Source organism: Callithrix jacchus, chromosome 3 (genome assembly GCF_049354715.1).
Source record: "Callithrix jacchus isolate 240 chromosome 3, calJac240_pri, whole genome shotgun sequence".
In the NCBI taxonomy this organism is placed as follows: Eukaryota; Metazoa; Chordata; class Mammalia; order Primates; family Cebidae; genus Callithrix; species Callithrix jacchus.
The window spans coordinates 6,240,815-6,263,449 of NC_133504.1; the positions used below are offsets into that span (position 1 = coordinate 6,240,815).

Consider the following 22,635-nt stretch of genomic DNA (forward strand, 5'->3'; position numbering starts at 1 on the left):
AACCAAGCAACCTAGATGGAATAGGTGAACTGCAGCAGTGAAGGATAAAAATACAGGTTCCAAGTTGGCAGTCTTTTTCTTTCAAAAGTACAGTTGCAACTTCTAAAATGCTGGCAAGGTGGCATGCAATTATTTCAATACTAACAGCCTTCCACAGACACTGTTCATTTTCCGTGTCGTGAACCCTCAGCACTAAACTCGCCGCGTCACCTTTTTTAGCACAACCACATGCACCATTCTCAGGATAAAGAATCCTACATTTGAAGGAATCTAGGGCATTTTCCTACCCCAAAATGATAGGGTTGGGAAATGAAGCCTAAAGACAACACTCAATCACCAATGTGACATACTGTGCTTCAAAAAACAGAAGCAGCTTAAGATTCAAGAGAGTGTGAAATAAATCCCCTGGGAATGAGCAGAATTAAGAAGGCTCCAAGCAGAACATTCAACGTGGGAGACTTTGCTAGGATACTTCTGCTGCTATATACTGTGGGATCCTCAGGTTTGGGGTTGAATTTATTGTTTAAAAGGAATGTTAGGACTCTCCTGAGAATATTCTTGAACCTATCTGTAATGATAACTAATGAGAATCATATTAAAGAAGTCGTGCTCACTCTTGAATGTACTGCCTGTTGCCTCCATTCACACAGCTTCATCAACCCTCACTTTTTATCACTGCAGCTAAACAGTATTTCTCTCTCCCTGTTTTGAGACAGTCTCACTATTACCCCGGCTGGAGTGCAGTAGCACTATCTCAGCTCATTGCAACCTCCACCTCCTGAGTTCAAGCGATTCTCCTGCCTCAGCTTCCTGAGTAGCTGGGACTACAGGCGTGCACCACCACACCTGGCTAATTTTTATATTTTGAGTAGAGATGGGGTTTCACCATCTTGGTCAGGCTAGTCTTGAACTCCTGACTTCAGATGATCCACCTGCCTCGGCCTCCCAAAATGCTGGGATGACAAGCATTAGCCACTGTGCCCAGCCAGTATTTCTCCTTATAAGTCCATCCCAATCACGTATCCATTCAACGTTTCAAAGCCCGGGCCTGCTGCTATCACTCCTGTGCTCAGAAAATGCCAACAGTCACCATGCCTGAAGACTAAAATTCAGCTCTACTGCCCGGCATTTCCACAACCTGGCCAACACTACCTTTCTAACCCTAGCTCCCAGAGTCATCTATCTCATATACGCACTGCTAACGCAAACCTCAAATGATACATGTACTCCAGACCCATTCTGTTGTTTTAAGAATTATAATATATACTGCTTCCTTTAGACAATTTTGCTAAATTCAAATACATACTTTTTGTCATTTCCTACATACACCTGATTGGCACTGTTTTCTGTTCCAGGTTTAACCATGTATCGTATCCTCACACTTTGAAGTTACCACTATCTATATACGATCATCTTACGCTGACTAACCTGAATAGTGCCATCATGACAGAAGATACACAAAATAATTTTCCTTTATGTGTAATCACTGTTCACATACCAAGGTTACATGTATCAAAAACTTCTCCTTTTGAATACATATTTGTATGTGCCTATATGTGTGTCAAATGTGTCTGGAATAAACAGAACTATTAATAGTGGCTGCCTAGAGGGAAGATGTTTTTCACTCTATACCTTTCTGGATGCTTTTTTAATCATATCATTGTACAACCTACGGAAAAATTTAAGTTAAAAATTATGAATTTAAGTCAGGTGACGTGGCTCACATCTGTAATCCCAGCACTTTGGGAGGCCAAGGTGGGTGGATCACTTGAGCTCAGAAGTTCAAGACCAGCCTGGGCAACATAGCGAAACCCAGTCTTTACCAAAAATACAAAAACTAGCTGGTAGTACACACCTGGAGTTCCAGCTACTCAGAAGGGTGAAGTGGGAGGTGGAAGGATGGCTTGAGCCCAGGAGGAGTTTGCAGTGAGCCAAGATGGTACCACTGCCCTCCAGTCTGGGCGAGAGTCAGATCCTGTCTCAAAAAAAAAAAAAAAAAGAATTAAACAATGTTTATACTACAGACAGGTAGGATCCTATGATTTAAGGTTTTCAAAAAGCCACCTTCCTCAAAAGTATTTTTCTCAATGGCCACCATGACTTAAATCCCCTAGTTAAAATGCAAAAAAAGAATATTCTGAAGACAGTAAATATATTATATGCCATTATCCATTATCAAATGACAGGATTAGTTTATCATATTAGCATAACAAAGGAAAAAGCCACAAAGAGGCTGTGTACAGCCTCTCTAATTCCTTTTTCCTTTTCCCCTCAGTAACTAAATGAGTTTGTTTTACTCAAAGAACATTTGTATTAGTAAAAGAACTCATTTAGGAATCCCAGCAGTCTGACCCAAGCCAACTGGACAGTAGATTGCTATGTGAATGTGTTTACTGTCTGTCTCTACAAACATCTGCTCCCCCATCCAGTCCTCCCCATGGGTCTAATCTACTGGGCTGGAGAGGGCAGGAAGGGAGCACTCCTGTGCGTCTTAGAATCCTCTTGACACCAAAAACTGCCATGTGCCTACAGAAAGCACTATTCTAGTTCTTAACGCCACCTATTGCTTTGACCCTTCTCTAGGAAACTGTAGTTGAAATTTCAGACCTAAAAATGTCAGTTGGATACTTAAAATTGTTCATATAAAAATCCATCTACCGAGCACACACTTTGTACCTGACACTGGCACTCAGCAACTAAGGGGACGACAAAATTATCTTACAAGGTCAGAGTATGACGTACGTCACATTCAGCAAATGCTTCTTAATCCGATTCGATGGTTGTTAAACTACTTTCTGGCTAAACTTCAAAGTCTTTCATTAACGCTTTCTTCACATGGCAGTGGCCTTTAGTTTCCGATATTCTGCTAGGCACCCGACTTTTTATCTTTTTTAAGGCACCGGGTCTCACCGTTTCCCTTTTCAGTGAGGCTTCTCTAGTTGTCCATGTTTAACAGTATTTGCACTTTCTTCCTCTATCGAAAGAAGTCAAGAAGACAAAATAAGGAAGGATACATAGAAAGACTGATCCCAGTGCCTAACAGTCTCGCTCACACTAGAAGAACTCAAAATATACAGGAATAAATGAGGATTCTCTGCTTCATGCTGAATCCAAATTTGTATAGTAGTCACTGTTATTCTAAGCAGCCCCATTTGGTTCAGTGCTAAACAGCCTCCCCCTCCACATATGTTAGCTGACCTGTGTGGTCCAGCTCCCGCGTCACTGACTGTAGGTATTTTATACTACACCACATGCTTCTGCTTCCCACTCTTCCATTCATAAAGAAGGGAACATTTAAAAAGCACACACGGCCAGGCACGGTGGCTCATGGATATAACTGTAGACCTTTGGGAGGCTGAGGCAGGAGGATCACTTGAGGCCCATGTCCCTACAAAAAATTAGCCAGGCGTGGTGGCTTGTGGGACAGAGTAGACCCTGACCCAAAGCAAGAAAAAAACACACACACAAAAAAGCATACACAAATAATTGGAAATACAGCACTAGAGGCTCGAGTAAACAGCACCAGTACTACAAAGAAAATTGAATTTTATGTGAATTAAATGTATTTCAGTTTTAAGCAATATATAACTTAGAATGTAATTTCCTAATGCACTTTAAAAACTTGTTAATTTTTAATTTTTTTTTTTTTTTTTTTTTTAAGATGGAGTCTTGCTGTGTAACCCAGGCTAGAGCGCAGTGGGGCGATCTCGGTCACTGCAACCTCCACCTCCCAGGTGCAAACAATTCTCTGCCTCAGTCTCCTGAGTAGCTGGGATTACAGGCACCTGCCACCATGCCCAGCTAATTTTTGTATTTTTAGCAGAGACAGGGTTTCACCTTCTTGGCCAGGCGGGGCAACATGGCAAAACCTGTACCCGGACTAATGCACTTATTTTCTTATTTAAGGCTATTTTTGGAGTTCAAGGACAAAAAGAATGACCAATATTCATTTTTCTTAGGTGACACTTCACCTCTTCCATTACCTGAAACCTTCGGGTAGTATTCATGAGAGATGTATACGTGCTGTTTCATTTTCTCTGTCACCTTTAAATTACTATCTTCTCCAATTCCTCTACTGAACAATCTTTCTAGATGATAATTCGCATTTTACCTACCCAGAGGTGCAAGTGAGTTGGGAGACTTCGGGGATAGCATTTTCCAGGAAAGAGTGCTAACCCACAACAGGGGGCTTTCAATGCCCCGGGAGATGGACGCAATACCAAGACTTTGATCTTGACCTCACCCTCTAAACTTTCCCCCACCAGTCCCTCTACGTAACTCTTAATCGCTGTTTCAGAGGTATGTATCACTATTCCACAGCATGTATTCATTGCCTGGTCCCCCGTAAGATCTTCAGAGAGCAGGATATTTGTGTCTTGTTGATTCAACCTCAGCTTCCAAAACAGTACCTGACATACACAACATACTCAATACATAGTTACTGAATCAACTGTAACATCTTCCAATACTCAAGAATTAAGATTTTTGTTTTGTTTTGTTTTGTTTTTGAGATGGAGTTTCGCTGTTGTTACCCAGACTGGAGTGCAATGGCACGATCTCGGCTCACTGCAACCTCCGCCTCCTGGGTTCAGGCAATTCTCCTGCCTCAGCCTCCCGAGTAACTGGGATTACAGGCACGCGCCACCGTGTCCAGCTAATTTTTGTATTTTTAGTAGAGACGGGGTTTCACTGTGTTGACCAGGATGGTCTCGATCTCTTGACCTCGTGATCCACTGGCCTCAGCCTCCCGAAGTGCTGGGATTCCAGGCGTGAGCCACCGCGCCGGGCCCGATTTAAGACATTTTATTGATCAACAAACCAACTAGTAAAATCTCAGGGTCCTTACTTGTCATTGCAGAAAAAAAGCAAGAGGAAAGACACATCAGCTCCCCAACTGCTGCTAAATGAGTTATGAAAAATGGATAGCTAAGTGAAGATATTGTAAGAGAAACAAATGTTACTAATTTCTGAGACCACTTCTAAAAACAGGAGTTGCCTGTTCTTGAATCCCTGCCTCATCAGCCTACTGAAACGTGTTACCCACGAAAGCCTTCCGCCATTATCTCCCCGCTGGATTCTGAACTTACACTCAGGGTAATTTGGTAAAGTGTGATGCCATTTTTAAAAACTAAAGGCATTGGGGGGGGGGGCGGGGATAAAGCAATCAGCATGTCACGTGATAAGCAAATACAAACCCTGGGGAGTCTGGGCATTAACAAATATTGTTATGAAGTTAAGCCCCTGCCATTTCTCTTACCCCAAAGCGCTTGGGGCAATTTCAGTAGAACGATGGTATCACTCAGTGAAGCAGTCAGCGTTAAGCTGGGATAGAATAAAGTTCCCTTTAAGGGGTTATGAGAAGCGATGTGGAAGAAAGGGCAGTGGGCTTGGCACTGAGGAAGAGGAGTGCTCATTTCAAACACCGTTCTTTCCCACATTCCCTAACCCCAGCCGCAAGGTCCCACAGCGCTGAGGATGGCCTTCCTTTTGTTGCAAAGCAGCGATTACGGGCATCCCCTTTCCAAATCACAGAAGCCAGCGGGACTGCACTCCTCTAACACCGATCAGCACGGCTAAGCGCAGGCTGGTGTGGTGGGAAGGGTGCGCGGGCTTCGGGGGAGGTGCTGGGGCCGGTGACCAAAGCAAGTTTCCCCATCAGCAAACGGTCATAAAGTTGCCCCCCGACCCACCGAGAACGGCCAGAAGAACCAAGTGGATCGCCAGGACCGAGCGCAGAGCCCGCGCACAGCGAAAGCTGTGACCCCTTCTTCCTCTCCCACGGCAAGCGACACCGAAGGTCTGGGGAGACCGTCAGGGTTGTGACTGAGCACGGTGGCCGAGTGACTACAGAGCCCAATACCGCGCATCTCCGCCAGCCCCGCGGAGCCCGGAGCCCGCCTGGTGCGGGGCGCCGGGGAACGCTCGCGTCCATCGCCGGGCCCACACCCCAACCCCGTGGCTCCCGGCTTCCCGCTTCGAAGAGGGCATGTCGCGGCCCCCCGGGGCGCGGGCACCGGAAGCGGGGAGGGCCCACGGAGTCCAGCGGCCAGGAGTCGGGCACTTACCCCCGGCGGGCGGCGAGCGGCCGAGGTCGCGGCCAACCGGCTCCAGGCGGCTGCGAAGTCGGGCGGCGGGGCGCGCGGACTCCGGCAGACGAGGGCGAACAGGGTCCCCAGCAGGAAGGCGGCCGCGGCGCAGCTCAGGTACAGGCTGAGCCTGAGCAGGACGGAGCTCGGCCCCGAGGCCCCCGCCGCCTCCCCGCCTCCGGGCCCCAGGAAGGAGAGGGCCACGGCGGCGAGTGCGGCCCCCGCCACGGGCCCCCGCCAGCTCCGGCCGCCCAGGCCCCCCGGCGCCGCCACTGCCGCCTCCGCGTCCCCCGGGGACTCCCGCCGCCGCTCGTCCCTGAAGCCCGGGGCAGGACGGTCCCCGGCGCCTGCGGCCCGCGCGGGGCTGAGGCCGGCGCCGCCGCTGTCGGTCGCATCGGGGTACATGCTGCTGCCTGGGCCGCTAAGGACAGGCACATCTCCCGCCCCGCGGTTCCCCGCCGGCGCTCCGGAGGCAGGGGGAGCCCGCGCTCATGCCTCGCCCGCGGCCCACCGAGGGAGCGGCCCCCGCAGACGCCGCCGCGCCCCTCTCCGCGACCTCTCAGCGCCGCCAGCCGGCTCCGGGCCCGCAGCTGCCGGGCCGGGCGCAGCCAGGGAGCCCCACCGTGTTGTGACTGAAGCCCGGAGAGCCTGACGCGGGCGGGCGGGGCGGGGCGGGGCCGCCCTGAAGTGCGTGTCGGGCGGGGCCCGGAGCCACCGCGGCCGCTGAGTGACAGGCGGGAGGCGCCCACCCACGGTGCGGGGGCGGGGTCCGGGCCGCGGCCCCACGGGTAGGGGGCGCGACCCAGCGCGGCGCACGCCGCTCTCTCCCTCGCTCCCCTCCGCCTCCACACCGTGCCGTCTGTTCATGGAAAATTTTGCTGCAGGTGTCAGCGGCGCTGGTCATTCCCGAGCTCAGGTGATCCCGTAATTCTCCCTCTTTGCCTTGCTGCCTGATTTTCATTCGCTGTTTAGATTAAATAGGCAACCGTTCCCGACCCCGCCGTCACACAGTTTCTACCAACCTCCCCTTTCCCACCCTGCCGCCTTAGGGAAGGAATCAGACACGTGCGGTGGAGTAAATGAAGCCTGCAATTCCTCCCGATGGAAAAGTCCAGAGAAGTCTACCGGGTGCAACAGGGAGCACGCGGCTGCCCGTAATCACTTTGGCCCCAATATAGTACATGCTATCACCCACGCAAAGAAAAGTAGTCCAAATAATTTTTAGAGTATATATTTGCCATTTCTTCTATCATAGTCCCAGCCAGTAATACACAGATAATGCTTCCTAAGTAGATGCCAATAGGCTACTTAAACACTGGCAATTACTACTAAGACTAATAAAGTGGCAAATGTAGCTTTTGCATTTCGTATTAATCGGTATTCATGGGCACTTCGTTCTTTTTTCTTTCTTTCTTTCTTTTTTTTTTTTTTGCTAGTCAGGCGTGGTTGTGCGTGGAGACAATGTTAAATTAGCTTAACAGTAATCCACAACACTAGGACCAACTACATTCCACTTCATTCTTTCTTATACCTTGCAAGTCAAAAACAGAGAGTGCCTCATGCTAGATGTGACTTTGCCACGCCAAGGTGCTGCTCAAAGTAAGTTACCTGCCGCGGGTGCGGTGGCTCACGCCCGTAATCCCAGAGCTTTGGGAGGCCGAGGTGGGCGGATCACGAGGTCAGGAGATCGAGACCATCCTTGCTAAGACGAGGAACCCCCGTCTCTACTAAAAATACAAAAAATTAGCTAGGTGTGGTGGCTTGCACCTGTAGTCCCACCTAATTGGGAGGCTGAGGCAGAATAATTGAACGCGAGAGGCGGAGGTTGCAGATCGCGCCTGGGCAACCCATTGAGACTCCCTCTCAAAAAAAAAAAAAAAGAAAAATTAAAAAGTTACCGGCTTTCTGTACCCTACAAACCCAAATTATTTCAAATAAAGCATAGCGGCTTGTTATCACCAACAACCAAATCTATGTTTTTTGATAATTTACATGCCAAGGACTATATTCTGAAGGCTTTATGATACATTTCAATTAATTCTTCAGTTTAAGCCCTGGCTCACCACAGTAGTAACTCATAGCACTTACTGTATGCCAGATACTATTCTAAGCACCAAACTTCATTTAATCTTCCCAACAACCTTAAGGGATACTGTTGTCTCCATCTACACAGTGCGGACTGAGGCGCAGGAGGTAAGATAATGTGCTTAACATTACAAAACTAGCAAGTAACAGAACTAGGATTTTGGTTGTTACTCATGTGGTCTAGCTTCAGAGCTTGTGCATTTAATCACTATGCCATGGTGCTTCCTAAGAAGTCTGTGATTTAGTCATATCATATTACAGAAGAGGAAAAAAAAAAAACGTCAAGTTCTTGCCCCTGTCCTGTATTCCGTGCTTAAAAGTGAATAGTCGTAGGCCTTGCATGGTGGCTCACACCTATAATCTCAGCACTTTGGAAGGCTGAGGTGGGCAGATTACCTGAGGTCAGGAGTTCAAGACCAGCCTGGCCAAATGGCAAACCCCATCTCTACTAAAAATATAAAAGTTAGCCAGATGTGGTGGTTTATGCCTATAATCCCAGCTACTCGGGAGGCTGAGGCAGGAGAATTGCTTAAACCCGGGAGGCAGAAGTTGCAGTAAGCCCAGATTGTACCACTACACTTCAGCCTGAGGAACCAAGCAAGATTCTATCTCCAAAAAAAAAAAAAAAAAAAAAAAAAAGAGTAGTAGCTTTGTGAGAATAACAGCAACTTAGCCAGCCTCCTGACAAGGCTAAGTGATTATAACTTTATAACTTGAATCGGTAAAGGGGAGAAGGGGAGACTGGTTTGAAACTATTGAAGCCCAGGCCATAACTCTTAAGACCATGATCTTTCCAATACACCCATATATATTGTTTCCAAGAGTAACGCAGACATGAAGAAATGTAAGCCTGGAGTCAGAAAACTACCTCAAGGCACATACATATAAGATATTTGAACATATTCTTTGGAGAAATTTACTGCTGCTAAATCGGCATTACTACTTTGTACATTTATTTAACAAATAGCAGTTCAGCCTCCACCCTGTGAGATCTGAGGAACATTGAGAGGTGAGGTAAGATAAGAATTGACAACGGTTAATTTTAGGTGTCAACTTGACTGCATTGGGATTACCTGGGGAACTGGCAAAGGATTATTTCTGGGTGTGTCTACAAGGGTGTTTCCCAAGAAGATTGCCCCTGGGTCACTGGATTGAGTGGGGAAGATCCACCCTTAATGTGGGCAGGCACCATCCAATCAGCTGTGGCCCAGAAAGAACAAAAAGGTGGTTTCCTCTGTCCCCTGAAGCTAGGACAGACTCTTCTGTCCTTGGACGTCAGAACTCCAGGCTCTCTGGCGTTGAGACTCCAGGCTCTCTGGCGTTGAGACTCCAGGTTACACTAGCAGCCTCCTGGGTTCTCAGTAGCCTCAGAGTTATGCCATCTGCTTCCCTGGTACTGAGGCCTTCGGAGTTGAACTGAGCCACACCACCAGCTTTCCAGGCTTTCCAGCTGGCGAAGGGGTGTATCATCAGAGTTCTCAGCCTCCGTAATCATGTAAGCCAATTTCTCTAATAAATTCCTTCTCATACATCTATCAAATTCCTTTTGGTTCTGTCTCTCTGGAGAACATTAATACATCTTCCATTCTGTCTGTCCTGCAGAATATCTTAATGTTGTACTGTGGACCAGAGGCACACAGGTCATGGGCTGAGTAATATTCCATTTTATATATCTACTACATTCTGTTTCATCTGTCTGTTGATGAACACTTGAGTTGTTTCTACCTTTTGGCTACACTGCTATGAACATGGGTATACAAATATCTGTTTGAGACCCTGCTTTCACTTCTTTCTAGTATATGTCCAGGAGGGAATTGCTGGGTCATATAATTCTGTGCTCAAGTTTTTTAGAACATGTTATACCATTTTCCACAGTGGCTGAGCTATGCTACATTCCTGCAGGCAATGCACAAGCGTTTCAATCTTTCCACATTCTTGCCAATCCTTATTTTGTTTTTTTGACAAAAGCCATCCTATTGGGTGTGAACTGGTATCTATCTCATTGTGGTTTTGACTTGCATTTCCCTAATTAGTGGTATTGAGTATCTTTTCATCTGTCTATTGGCCACTGGTATATTTTCTTTGGAGGAATATCTACTCAAGTCCTTTGTAAGGTAAACTTTTGACCACAGTTTTATTTATTTATTTATTTATTTATTTTGAGACAGGGGCTCACTTTGTTGCCCACACTGGAGTGTGGTGGCATGATCTGGGCCCACTGCGACCTCTGCCTCCCGTGTTCAAGTGATTCTTGTGCCTCAGCCCCCCAAGTAGCTGGGATTACAGATGTGCACCACCACACCTGGCTAATTATTGTATTTTTAGTAGAGACAAGGTTTCACCATGTTGGCCAGGCTAGTCTCCATTGGGTGATCCACCGACTTCGGCCTCTGAAAGTGCAGGGATTACAAACGTGAGCCACTGCACCCAGCCGATCAGAGTTTAAACATCTATCCCTGGAAAGTGTTTTTTTTAAAAAAATCACCTTAAAAGAATTTTTTTTTTTGAAATTCAGTCTTGCTTTGTTGGCTAGGCTAGAGTACAATGGCATGATCTCCGCTCACTGCAACCTCCACCTCCCAGGTTCAAGCTATTCTCCTATCTCAGCCTTCTAAGTAACTGGGACTACAGGCTCATGCCACCATGCCCAGCTATTTTGTATTTTTAGTAGAGACGGGGTTTCACCATGTTGGCCAGGCTGGTCTTGAACTCCTGACCTCAGGTGATCCACCCACTTCAACCTCCCAAAGTGCTCGGATTACAGGTGTGAGCCACCTCACCCAGCCAATGCTTTCTTTTAGACAACAAAAAGAGAACTGATTATCCTTTTGGTAATTAAGACCAACAAGTACAAAATACATTGTGAAGGATGAAAATAGAGACAATCCTTACTGGAACTCCTTGGGACATCCTTCTTTGCACTTAGGTGTGAACAATATTTATTGGGTACCTTCTGAATTGTGTACCAGTGCTGCTATAACAAATTACTACAAATTTAAATTAGTTAAAAAACAACACAAGTTAATGTCTTACAGTGCTGAAGGTCTGAAGTCTAAAACCAAAATTTGCAGGCTGGCGTTCCTTCCAGAGGCTTCAGGAGCGAGCACGTTTCCTTCTTTTGCAGCTTCTACCTGCATTCCTTGGCTCACTGCCTCTTTCTGAGGTCACTTCAACCTCTAGCTGCTGGGCTCAAAGCTTCCACTACTAACTTTGAACTTCCTGTCTTCCTCTTATAAGGACCTTTGTGATTCCATTGGGTCCACTGGATAAAACACGTTAATCTTCCCATTTTGATCCTTAATCACATCAGCTAAACCCTGTCTGCCACATAAAGTGGCATATGCACGTGTTGTGGGGATTAGGAGGTGCACATCTTTGGGGTGCCATCACCCTACCATACCTGAAAGTTCAACGTGAAGTTATTGCGTTCAACATATTCTGCAGAGATCATTTTCCCCTTAGATTGCTTTAACTACCCACCTCGTTTACCCCTCCGCAAAGGACTTTCCATTCCGCTACCAGTCTCTGGCCCACAGAACCAACGAGTGGTCTGAACTGAACTGTGCTGATAGAAAACATCACAAACACACAACCGCGGTCCGTTTTTACTCTGCTTTTGGTAGAGAATTACAAGATTTCCCTACTAACACACGATAACGACGGGACCTCCGCACGCCACCCCAGGCAGCGCGGAGCAACAGCAACGCCTCGAGGGCGCCCTGGCAACCGCGCGGGCTAGACCGCCTTCCTCCGCGGCTCTTCCGGTGCGCCGGTGCCCGGCCCGGCGTCCGCTCCGCCCGCATGGAGCCCGGGCCTGGCCGCCGGCCCACCGCGCTCTGTGACGCCAGCCGCGAGACGCCCGCATGAGGCCCGCAAGAGGCTCACCGTGCGCCCCCGCCCCGCGCGCCCCCGCCCCGCGCCCCCGCCCCGCGCCCCCGCCCCGCGCGCCCCCGCCCCGCGCCCCCGCCCCGCGCGCCCCCGCCTCTCCCGGAGCGCCCTGCCCCGCGCCGCCCCGCCTTTCCCCTTCCGCTCTCTCCGCCTCCGGAAGCGCGGGCGCGGGGGGCTGTGGCGGGGGAGGCTCACAGGTTGGGGGTGCGCGAGCGGCTCCTGCCTCTTGCCCGCGGCGCGCCCTCCACGTTCCCTTTCCGTTAGGATCATCCGTTTCCGCGCTCCGGAGCCCAGGCGGCGGCGAGTACTCGGGGTGGGTTTAACGAAGCCTGCGCGGGCGGAGGGAGGCCGCGCCCCCACGACAAAGGCGCCCGCGGCGGCGGGTCCCGGTGGGAACGGCAGGTCCCGCCCTCTCACGCGTTCCGGGTGGCGTTGAGGGTCAGGGTCGGCCCCCCGTTGAGATTAGGCCGCGACCACATGCCGGGCCCTGAGGACCGCCGCCCACCTCCAGGGACTGGAAACTGACCCGCGAGGCCCGAGGGGCTGTTACTTGTCTTCCGCCTTTCGGCGTCGGGACGGGGTGTGGACGAGAGCCTCGAGTTCCTGGAAACAGGTGTTTAATTTATTAGGGCCGGGGTTATTCGTGTACCCAGTTGGATATCTTATTGGAGGCCTATTGTACTGTTTAATTTCAGAAATGTAATGTCACAGTAACAAGATGACAAGTTTAAAAGTACCCGGTGCTTTTCTGTGTATTTTCCTGATGATTGCTGAAAGCCCTGGTATTGTTATTGCTGGTTTGCAGGACCTGTGCAAGTGGGGTGTGCCCAGTACGTCTCAGGCAGCTTTGGCAAAAACCTTATTTTTTTTTCTTTTTTGAGTAATGGTCTCGCTCTGTGGCCCAGGCTTTAGTACAGTGGCACGATCATGTCTCGCTGCAGTGTCCAACCCTTGGGCTCAAGCGATCCTCCTGCCTCAACCTCCCAAAGTGCGGGGATTACAAGCGTGAGCCACCGCGCCCCACCTGGCAAAACTGCCTTGATTGAACCCCAGACGGTTGTTATGGTCTGATGAACTATCCTTTAATTTTTACCCTTTCCTAGTCTGTTGTAAAGAGACACTGAACTACCTTATTAAGTCATTTTTCTTAGTCTCTATGGTAAATTGAATCACACTTAAGAGTAAATGTTAACTTATGATTTGTTTAGTGGATGGGATTGATGGGTAAATTTTCCTGTGAGTTAAGTCACATGAATGTTTAAGCCTTTACAATAACTCTGTTGGATTTTATTAACCGAAATTTAAGGGCCGGGCGCGGTGGCTCACGCCTGTAATCCCAGCACTTTGGGAGGCCGAGGCGGGTGGATCACGAGGTCAAGAGATCGAGACCATCCTGGTCAACTAAAAATATGAAAAATTAGCTGGGCATGGTGGCGGGTGCCTGTAATCCCAGCTACTCGGGAGGCTGAGGCAGGAGAATTGCCTGAACCCAGGAGGCGGAGGTTGCAGTGAGCCGAGATGGCGCCATTGCACTCCAGCCTGGGTAACAAGAGCGAAACTCCGTCTCAAAAAAAAAAAAAAAGAAAGAAATTTAAACCTGAAAAGTCTCACAGGCACTGGACTATGCACCACCGCACAAGAACTGTGACCACTTAGGGAGGCAGTTGGCTTCCAGCTCTTGGGAACTGTGTGATCTTACCATGGAAATAGAGATAAAGTTATATATCTCCTGTGTGTATCTGGAGGGGTCAGGAAAGAGGGCAAAGGGCAGGAAACTCTCAAGGAAACTAGGCTAGGCTGAAACAAGGTGATTTTTTTTTTTTTTTTTTTTTTTTTTTGGTCCCTCTCTGTTGCCAGGCTGGAGTGTGGTGGGGCGATCTCGGCTCACTGCAACCTCCGACTCCCTGGTTCAAGCGATTCTCCTGCCTTAGCCTCTGAGTAGCTGGAATTACAGGCGCACACCACCACGCCCAGCTAATTTTTGTTTTTTTAGTAGAGATAGGGTTTCACCATGTTGGCCAGGATGGTCTCGATCTCTTGACCTCGTGATCCACCTGCCTCGGCTTCCCAAAATGTTGGTATTTAGTCGTGAGTCATTGTGCCTATCCTTGATGTTAATTTGTACAGTGACACAGGCTTTCCTAGAAAAGAAGTGGATAGGCCAGAAAGTTTCTATACAGTGTTTAAAAGATAATAAACTGTGGAGATATGACATGGAAAGATCATAATATGGGGTGGAGGGTCAGATCTCTAGGGGTTTAAACTATGGGACGGTAAATACAGGCATACCTTCTAGATATTTTGGTTGGTTGCAGACCACCACAATAAAGCAAATATTGCAATAAAGCGAGTCACATACATTTTTTGGTTTCCCAGTGCATGTAAAAGTTATGTTTATACTGTGGTCTGTTAAGGATGCAATGGTATTCTGCTTAGAAAATGTACCTACTTAATCAAAAAAATAATTCATGGCTAAAAAATGCTATCAGCAGGCCGGGCACGGTGGCTCATACCTATAATCCCAGCACTTTGGGAGGCCAAGGCAGGTGGATCATGAGGTCAAGAGATGAGACCATCCTGGTCAACATGGTGAAACCCCGTCTCTACTAGAAATACAAAAATTAGCTGGGCATGGTGGTGCGTGCCTGTAATCCCAGCTACTCAGGAGGCTGAGGCAGGAGAATTGCCTGAACCCAGGAGGCGGAGGTTGTGGTGAGCCGAGATCGCGCCATTGCACTCCAGCCTGGGTAACAAGAGCGAAACTCCGTCTCAAAAAAAAAAAAAAAGAAGTCAAGTCTTCTCAAACCCTGCTGCTGCTGTATTAGCTAAGTTTATGGAGTATTCTAAATCTAAATTTGTTGTCATTTTCAACAGTGTTCACAACTTCTTCACCAGGAGTAAATTCCATCTCAAGAAACTGCTCTCTTTGCTCATCCATAAGAAGCAAGTCCTCATCTGTTCAGGTTTTATTATGAGATTGCAGCAATTCAGTTACATCTATCTTGAGGCTCTACTTTTTTTTTTCTTTTTTTGAGACAGGGTCTTGTTCTGTCACCCAGGCTGCAGTGCATTGGCATGATTACAGCTCAGTGCAGCCTCCACCTACCCCCCAGCTCAAGTGATCCTGCCTCAGCCTCTACAGGCACATGCCGCCGCACCCAGCTATTTTCTTTTTTTATTTTTTTGAGACAGAATCTCACTCTGTCACCCAGGCTGTAGTGCAGTGATGCGAGCTTGGTTCACTGCAACCTCCACCTCCCAGGTTCAAGTGATTCCTGTGCCTTAGCCTCCCAAGTAGCTAGGATTACAGGCATGTGCCACTACACTTAGCTAATTTTTGTATTTTTAGTGGAGACGGGGTTTCACCATGTTGGCCAGGCTGGTCTCAAACTACTGTCCTCAAGTCATCTGCCCGCCACAGCCTCCCAAAGAGCTGGGATTACAGGCATGAGCCACCTTGTCCAGCTCATTTTGTAGTTATGTTTTTTCTTTTAAGAGACAGGATCTCACTATGTTGCCCAGGCTGGTCTAAAATTCTTGGGCTCAACTGGTCCTCCTGCCTTGGCCTTCCAAAACACCAGCCTCCACTTCTAATTCTGCTTCCCTTGCCATTTCTACCACAGCTGCAGGTTCTTTCTCCACTTAAGTCTTCAGTCCCTTAAAGTAATCCATAAGGGTTGGAATCAGCTTCTTCCAAACTCTTGCTAATGTTGATATTTTGACCTCCTGTGAATCATAAGTGTTCTTAATGGGGAAGGTTTTCAATTTGCTCTACTAGGCTCTGTCAGAGGAATTACTCTCTATGACAAATACGGCCTTATAAAATGTATTTCTTGAAAAATAAGACTTGAAAGTTTCCTTGATCCATGGGCTGCAGAATGGATGTTGTGTCAGCAGGCGTGAAAACAACACTCATCTTGCACATCTTCATTAGAGCTATTGGGTGACTAGGTACATTGTCAGTCTCAACAGTGGGCTTAAGACGTTCAGTAAACTATGCTGTAAATAGGCGTGCTGTCTTTGGGATTTTTATTCCATATATAGACCACAGGCAGAGTAGATTTAGTGTAATAATTCTTAAGGCCCTTAAGATTTTTTTTTTAACTGAGTCTCGCTGTCTTGCCCAGGCTGAAGTGCAGTGGCGTGATCTTGGCTCACCACAACCTGTGCCTCCCAGGTCCAAGTGATTCTTGTGCCTCGGCCTCTGGAGTAGTCAGCCTGTTCTTTGAAGTGCTGAGGGCAGGCATTGACCTCTCTGTAGCTATGAAGAGCCCTAGATGGTTGGCATCCTTTTCCAATAGAAGGCTGTTCCATCTACTCTGGAAATCTGATGTTTATTACGGCCATATTCAGCAATTCTCTTAGCTAGATCTTCCGCACCTTCTTCATCAGCACTTGCTGTTTTACCTTGTACTTTTTTTTTTTAGACAGAGTTTCATTCTTGTTGCCCAGGCTAGAGTGCAGTGGTGCAGTCTTGGCTCACTGCAGCCTCTGCCTCCTGGCTTCCAGTGATTCTCCTGCCTCAGCCTCCTGAGTAGGTGGGATTACAAATGCCTGCCACCACACGCACCTGATTTTCTATTGTTAATAGAGGCGGGGTTTCACCATGTTTGTCAGGCTGGTCTCGAACTCCTGACCTTAGGTGATCCACCTGCCTCAGCCTCCAAAGTGTTGGGATTACAGACGTGAGCCACCACACCCGGCCTACCTTGTACTCCAGCCTGGGTAACAAGAGCAAAACTCCATCTCAAAAAAAAAAAAAGGAAAAGAAGAAACCTCACTCGGCCAGGCACAGTGGCTCATGCCTGTAATCTCAGGACTTTGGGAGGCTGACCGAGGTGGGTGGATCACTTGAGGTCAGGAGTTTGAGACCAGCCTGGTCTACATGGTCTACATGTTATAGTACACAACATAAAAGTTTCTTTCTTTCTGTCTGTCTTCTCTTGCTCTGTCACCCAGGCTGGCGTGCAGTGGCATGATCTTGGCTTATTGCAGCCTCTGCCTTCCTGGTTCAACCATTCTCATGCCTCAGCCTCCCAAGTAGCTGGGACTACAGGCTCCTACCACCACGCCTGGCTGATTTTTGGTTTTTAGTAGCGATGGGGTTTCACCATGTAGACCAGGCTGGTCTCAAACTCCTGACCTCAAGTGATCCGCCCACCTCCGTCAGCCTCCCAAAGTCTTGAGATTATAGGCATGAGCCACTGTGCCTGGCCGAGTGAGGTTTCGTCTTTTCTTAAACTTCATGAAACAGCCTCTGATAGCTCGAGACTTCTACATTTTCTTCACTTCTCTTGGCCTTCGCAGAAGACGGAGGCAAGTGAGGGCTTTGGTTTGCACTAGAGTTGCGCTTAAGGGAATGTGGGGCTGGCTTGGTGCATCCAGACTGTCCACGTCAGCAGTAAGGCTCTTTCAGTTTCTTATTCCTGTGTTCACTGGAGTAGCGTCTTAATTCCCTTCGAGGGTTTTTCCTTTGCCTTCACAACCTGGCTAAGTGGTGCAAGAGGACCTAGCTTTTGGCCTGTCTCCTGGACTTGCAACATATCTTCCTCACTAAGCTTAATCATTTCTAGCTTTTTATTTAACATTTTCTAAGGGACAGGGGTTGGAATAATTTGGATGTTAAGTGGACTAGGAAAATGTAATCATTCCTATTAATGTATTTGTGTAAAATCCAGCAGAGACATTCGGTGGAATAGTTACATGGCTGTTATATAAATATGTGTGATATTCTGGGCCAAGCATTTAATAGAAACTTATTACTTGATTGTGAGTAAAAATTGCTCTTTCGTCATGTTTAAAATCTCTTTATGTCTTCAGACAGTATAATCATCCATCTCTTATAGTTAAATTTCTGATTTCAGTTTCTTTGAATTTCAAGAACATGTTTATTTACGTATTTTTTTGAGACAGAGTTTCGCTATTGTTGCCCAGGCTGTGCACTGGCATGATCTCAGCTCACCACAACCTCTGCTTCCCAGGTTCAAGCGATTCTCCTGCCTCAGCCTCCCAAGTAGCTGGGATTACAGGCATGCACCACCACGCCTGGCTAATTTTGTATTTTTAGTAGAGATGTATTTTTCTCCATGTTTGTCAGGCTGGTCTCAAACTCACGACCTCAGGTGATCTGCCTGCCTCAGCCTCCCAAAGTTCTGGGATTACAGGCACGAGCCACTCTGCCTGGCCTTCAACAACATTTCTTCAACTCTGGTTCCTGATTTATTCTGGTGAGGCCTTAATTTATTAGCGGAGTTTTCCTAGACACTGTAATATTACCTATGACACTTGACACTGTCTAGTGCCACCCAGAGTTTAAACTTTCATTCCTGTTCTGTGTATCACAGTACGTTACCTGTTGATGACAGCTTTTCACCTCCATAGAGCAGTGGCATTTCAAACCCTTGCCTGAGACTCTCAGGAATGTGAAACTGGTTTTACATCAAGGCCTAGTACACCTAGTACACACAATGCATTTAAGCGATAGAAACAAGTTTCTTTTTTTTTTTTTTTTTTTTTTGAGATGGAGTCGCGCTCTGTCACCCAGGCTGGAGTGCAGTGGCGCTGTTTGGGCTCACTGCAACCTCCACCTCCTGAGTTCCAGTGGTTCTCCAGCCTCAGCCTCCTGACTAGCTGGGACTACAGTTGTATGCCACCGCACCCAGATAATTTTTGTATTTTCAGTAGACACAGGGTTCATCATGTTGGTCAGGCTGGTCTTGAACTCCTGACCTCGTGAGCCATTGCGCCCAGCAAAGAGTTTCTTATAATATGTAATGCACTCTTCTTTTCTTTTTTTAAGGTGGAGTCTCCCTCTGTCCCTCGGGCTGGAGTGCCATAGGGTACATAGTCTACGTTTGCGATGACCCATGATTGCAGGCCTCTGCCCAAGTTTTTGTATTTCTTCTTCCCCTGACCACAGTGCTCCTCTCCCCTCCCTCGTGGCTTTATACTCATATTTTTTTTAGCGCCAGTCTTGCACTGTCGCCCAGGCTGTAGTGCAGTGGTGAGAACTTGGCTCACTGCAATCTCTGCCTCCTGGGTTCAAGCAGTTCTCCTGCCTCAGCCTCCCAAGTAGCTGGGACTTCAGGCGTGTGCCACCACACCCGGCTAATTTATTTATATTTTTAGTAGAGACAGGGTTTCATCTCGTTGGCCAGGATGGTCTCAATGTCCTGACCGCGTGAGCCATTGTGCCCAGCCGGGTTTAATACTTTTAAATATTTAATGTATGCCCTTCCAATCCATGTTCTGTAACTCGGCTTATCTGTTTGTGCTCATGAAGAATATAGTATTGTTTTGTATACGTTTTAAGTGTTATGTAATTATATCATTGCTTATTTATTAATTTTGAGAACAGGTCTTGCCCTGTAGTGCAGGCTGGAGTGCGGTGGTGTGGTCCTGGCTTACCGCAGGCTGGAGTGCGGTGGTGTGGTCCTCGCTTACCGCAGGCTGGAGGGCGGTGGTGTGGTCCTGGCTTACCGCAGGCTGGAGTGCGGTGGTGTGGTCCTCGCTTACCGCAGGCTGGAGGGCGGTGGTGTGGTCCTCGCTTACCGCAGGCTGGAGGGCGGTGGTGTGGTCCTCGCTTACCGCAGGCTGGAGGGCGGTGGTGTGGTCCTCGCTTACCTCAGGCTGGAGGGCGGTGGTGTGATCCTGGCTTACCGCAGGCTGGAGGGCGGTGGTGTGGTCCTGGCTTACCGCAGGCTGGAGGGCGGTGGTGTGGTCCTGGCTTACCGCAGGCTGGAGGGCGGTGGTGTGGTCCTCGCTTACCGCAGGCTGGAGGGCGGTGGTGTGGTCCTCGCTTACTGCAGTTTCGTCCTCCTGAGCACAAGTGATCCTCTCACTTTAGCCTCCTGAGTAGCTGGAACTACAGGCACACCAGTGTGCCTAGTTAATGTTTATTTTTTAATTTTTGTAGAGATGAGGTCTGGAACTCCTGGGCTCAAGCAGTCCTCCCACCTTGGCCTCCCTACGTGCTGAGATTATAGGCATATAGGCTGAGATTATAGTCCTCCCTACGTGCTGAGATTATAGTCCTCCCTACGTGCTGAGATTATAGTCCTCCCTACGTGCTGAGATTATAGTCCTCCCTACGTGCTGAGATTATAGTCCTCCCTACGTGCTGAGATTATAGGCATATAGGCTGAGATTATAGTCCTCCCTATGTGCTGAGATTATAGGCATATAGGCTGAGATTATAGTCCTCCCTACGTGCTGAGATTATAGGCATGAGCCCCAGTGCCAGCTTCGTGGCTTTTTAGGTTCTGCTCTTTTATTCAGTGTTAGTTTTATAGATCTCACTCAGTGCATCCTTTTTGGCAGGTGTTGTTTATTCATCTTCCTCTTAATAGACATTGAAGTTGTTTTTCATGCGTTGCTGCTGCACACAGTAATAGATGCTGTGCTGTGATGGACATCCTGTATTCATGCCCAGGATCACACAGCTGGGAAGTAGCAGAATCATATTTTGAGTCTGGGTGTGTCTGACACCATTCGTTTTCCACCACTGAGCAGACTCCCACTCATCACCTCTGTGCCTACTTTATTACACAAACACTGTTATGATCACAGTAGTGGAACTATAAATTCATAGTGGGATTGTTGGTCATTTTTCTTTTAACAGGTCAACTCTTAATTTATGCCCTCCTCCCCCTAATTTTTGTTTAACTGTAAATTATATTATTAATTCAGTGTAGAAAAGTTTCGTATTCTGTATTTTTCATGTATACATCGTCTAAATCAAGGGTCTGCAAGCTGGGCACAGTGGTATGCACCTGTAGTCCCAGCTACTCTGGACGCTGAGGTAGGAGGATCACTTGATCCCAGGAGTTGGAGGCTGAAGTGAGCTAGAATCCTGTCACTGTACTCCAGCCTAGGTGATAGAGTGAGGTCCTGTTTTTTAAAAAATTAAATCGATCAATCAATCCAGGATCTACAAACTTTTCTTTTATTTGAGATGGAGTCTCACTCTTGTCGCCCAGGCTGGAGTGCAATGGTACAATCTCAGCTCACTGCAACCTCTGACTCCTGGGTTCAAGCGATTCTTTTGCCTGATCTATCCGCATCAGCCTCCCAAAGTGCTGGGATTACAGGTGTGAGCAACAGCGCCTGACCTACATACTTTTCAGTAAGGGATCTGATGGTAAGTATTTTAGTCTGTGTGAGCCGTAGGGTCTTAGTCACAACTACTCAGCAATACAGTCGTAGTGTGAAAGCTGGGAGAGACAATACCTATACCCATGAGTGGGGCTGTGTTCCAATAAAATTTTATTTATAAAAACAGATGGCAGACCAGATTTGGCTTATGGAAAAGTAGTCTGCTGACTCCCGGTCTAAGTGATTATGTTAACAGGATCGTAATATTTATGTATACAAGCGTGTCAGTATTACAAGTAATGCTGTAATCCCCTGTTTACTTTTTATTTATTTATTTTTGACACAGAGTCTTGCTCTGTCTCCCGGGCTAGATAGAGTGCAGTGGTGTGTTCTTAGCTCACTAGAACCTCTGCCTCCTGGGTACAAGCGATTCTCCTGCCTCAGCCTCCCAAGTAGCTGGGACTATAGGCGCATGCCACCACACCTGGCTAATTTGTATTTTTAGTAGAGATGGAGTTTGACCATGTTGGCCAGGCTGGTCTTGAACTCCTGACCTCAGGTGATCTACCCACCTTGGCCTCCCAAAGTACTGGGATTACAGTTGTGAGCCACCGCTCCCGGCCTCCTTTTTCTTTTTAATATAATGTCTTTAGGATAGATTTCTAGAAGTGAAGTTACCGATTCAAAAGTTTTTAGGTTTTTTTATGTCTCTGAAAGTGCTGAGTGCCTTTTGAAAGAGACAAGTTTTAGTTTTCATAAACTATTTGAGATGGTCGGTGCAGTGGCTCATGCCTGTAATGCCAGCACTTTGGGAGACTGAGGTGGGCAGATCACCTGAGGTCAGGAGTTTGAGACCAACCTGGCCAACATGGTGAAACCCATCTCTACTTAAAGTACAAGAATTATCTAGATATAGTGGCTCATGCCTGTAATCCCAGCTACTAGGGAGGCTGAAGCAGGAGAATTGCTTAAACCTGGGAGGTGGAGATTGCAGTGAGCCAAGATAGTGCCACTGCACTCCAGCCTGGGCAACAGAGTGAAACTTTGTCTCAGAAAAACAAAACCAAAAAAAAAAAAAAACAAAAAACTTCATTAGGAGACTGAGCACAGTGGCTCACACCTGTAATCCCGGCACTTTGGGAGCCTGAGGTGGGAGGATCACTTGAGCCCAGAGTTTAAGACCAAACTGGGCAACATAGGGAGACTCTGTCTCTAGAAAATAAGAAGCTGAGCATGGTGGCTCATGACCCCATAATCCCAGCACTTTGAGAGGCCAAGGTGGGCCGATCACCTGAGGTCAGGAGTTCCAGACCAGCCTGGACAACATGGTGAAACGCCATCTCTACTAAAAATACAAAAATTAGCCAGGCATCATGGTGCATGCCTGTAATCCCAGCTTCCTGGGAGGCTGAGGCAGAAGAATTGCTGAAACCTGGGAGGCGCAGGCTGCAGCGAGCTGAGAGCACACCACTGCACTCCAGCT

General features: G+C 47.8%; 2 protein-coding genes across 10 annotated transcripts in view; one reads left to right on the top strand and one right to left on the bottom strand.

Annotated features, from left to right (window-relative positions):
• SNX25 (sorting nexin 25) overlaps positions 1-12,045 on the bottom strand; it is a 159,190-nt gene extending 147,145 nt beyond the window's left edge. For 6 of the 8 annotated variants that reach the window (XR_013532756.1, XM_078366134.1, XM_002745174.6 and 3 more), the window contains exon 1: positions 6,066-6,720. Coding sequence is in view for 6 of the 8 variants with exons in the window: in XM_078366134.1 (XP_078222260.1) it covers positions 6,066-6,491 (426 nt within the window). In the remaining 2 variants the exon portion in view is untranslated. Of the gene's footprint in view, positions 1-6,065; positions 6,721-11,204; positions 11,332-11,651 lie in introns of those variants that run through there. The other 2 variants (XM_035292529.3, XM_078366136.1) reach the window with 2 other exon arrangements.
• A 154-nt stretch (positions 12,046-12,199) lies between these two features.
• CFAP97 (cilia and flagella associated protein 97) overlaps positions 12,200-22,635 on the top strand; it is a 34,989-nt gene continuing 24,553 nt past the window's right edge. The window contains exon 1 of one of the 2 annotated variants that reach the window (XM_035292532.3): positions 12,200-12,672. The gene's annotated coding sequence lies outside the window, so the exon portion shown is untranslated. The remainder of the gene's footprint in view (positions 12,673-22,635) is intronic. The other variant, XM_035292533.3, reaches the window with a different exon arrangement.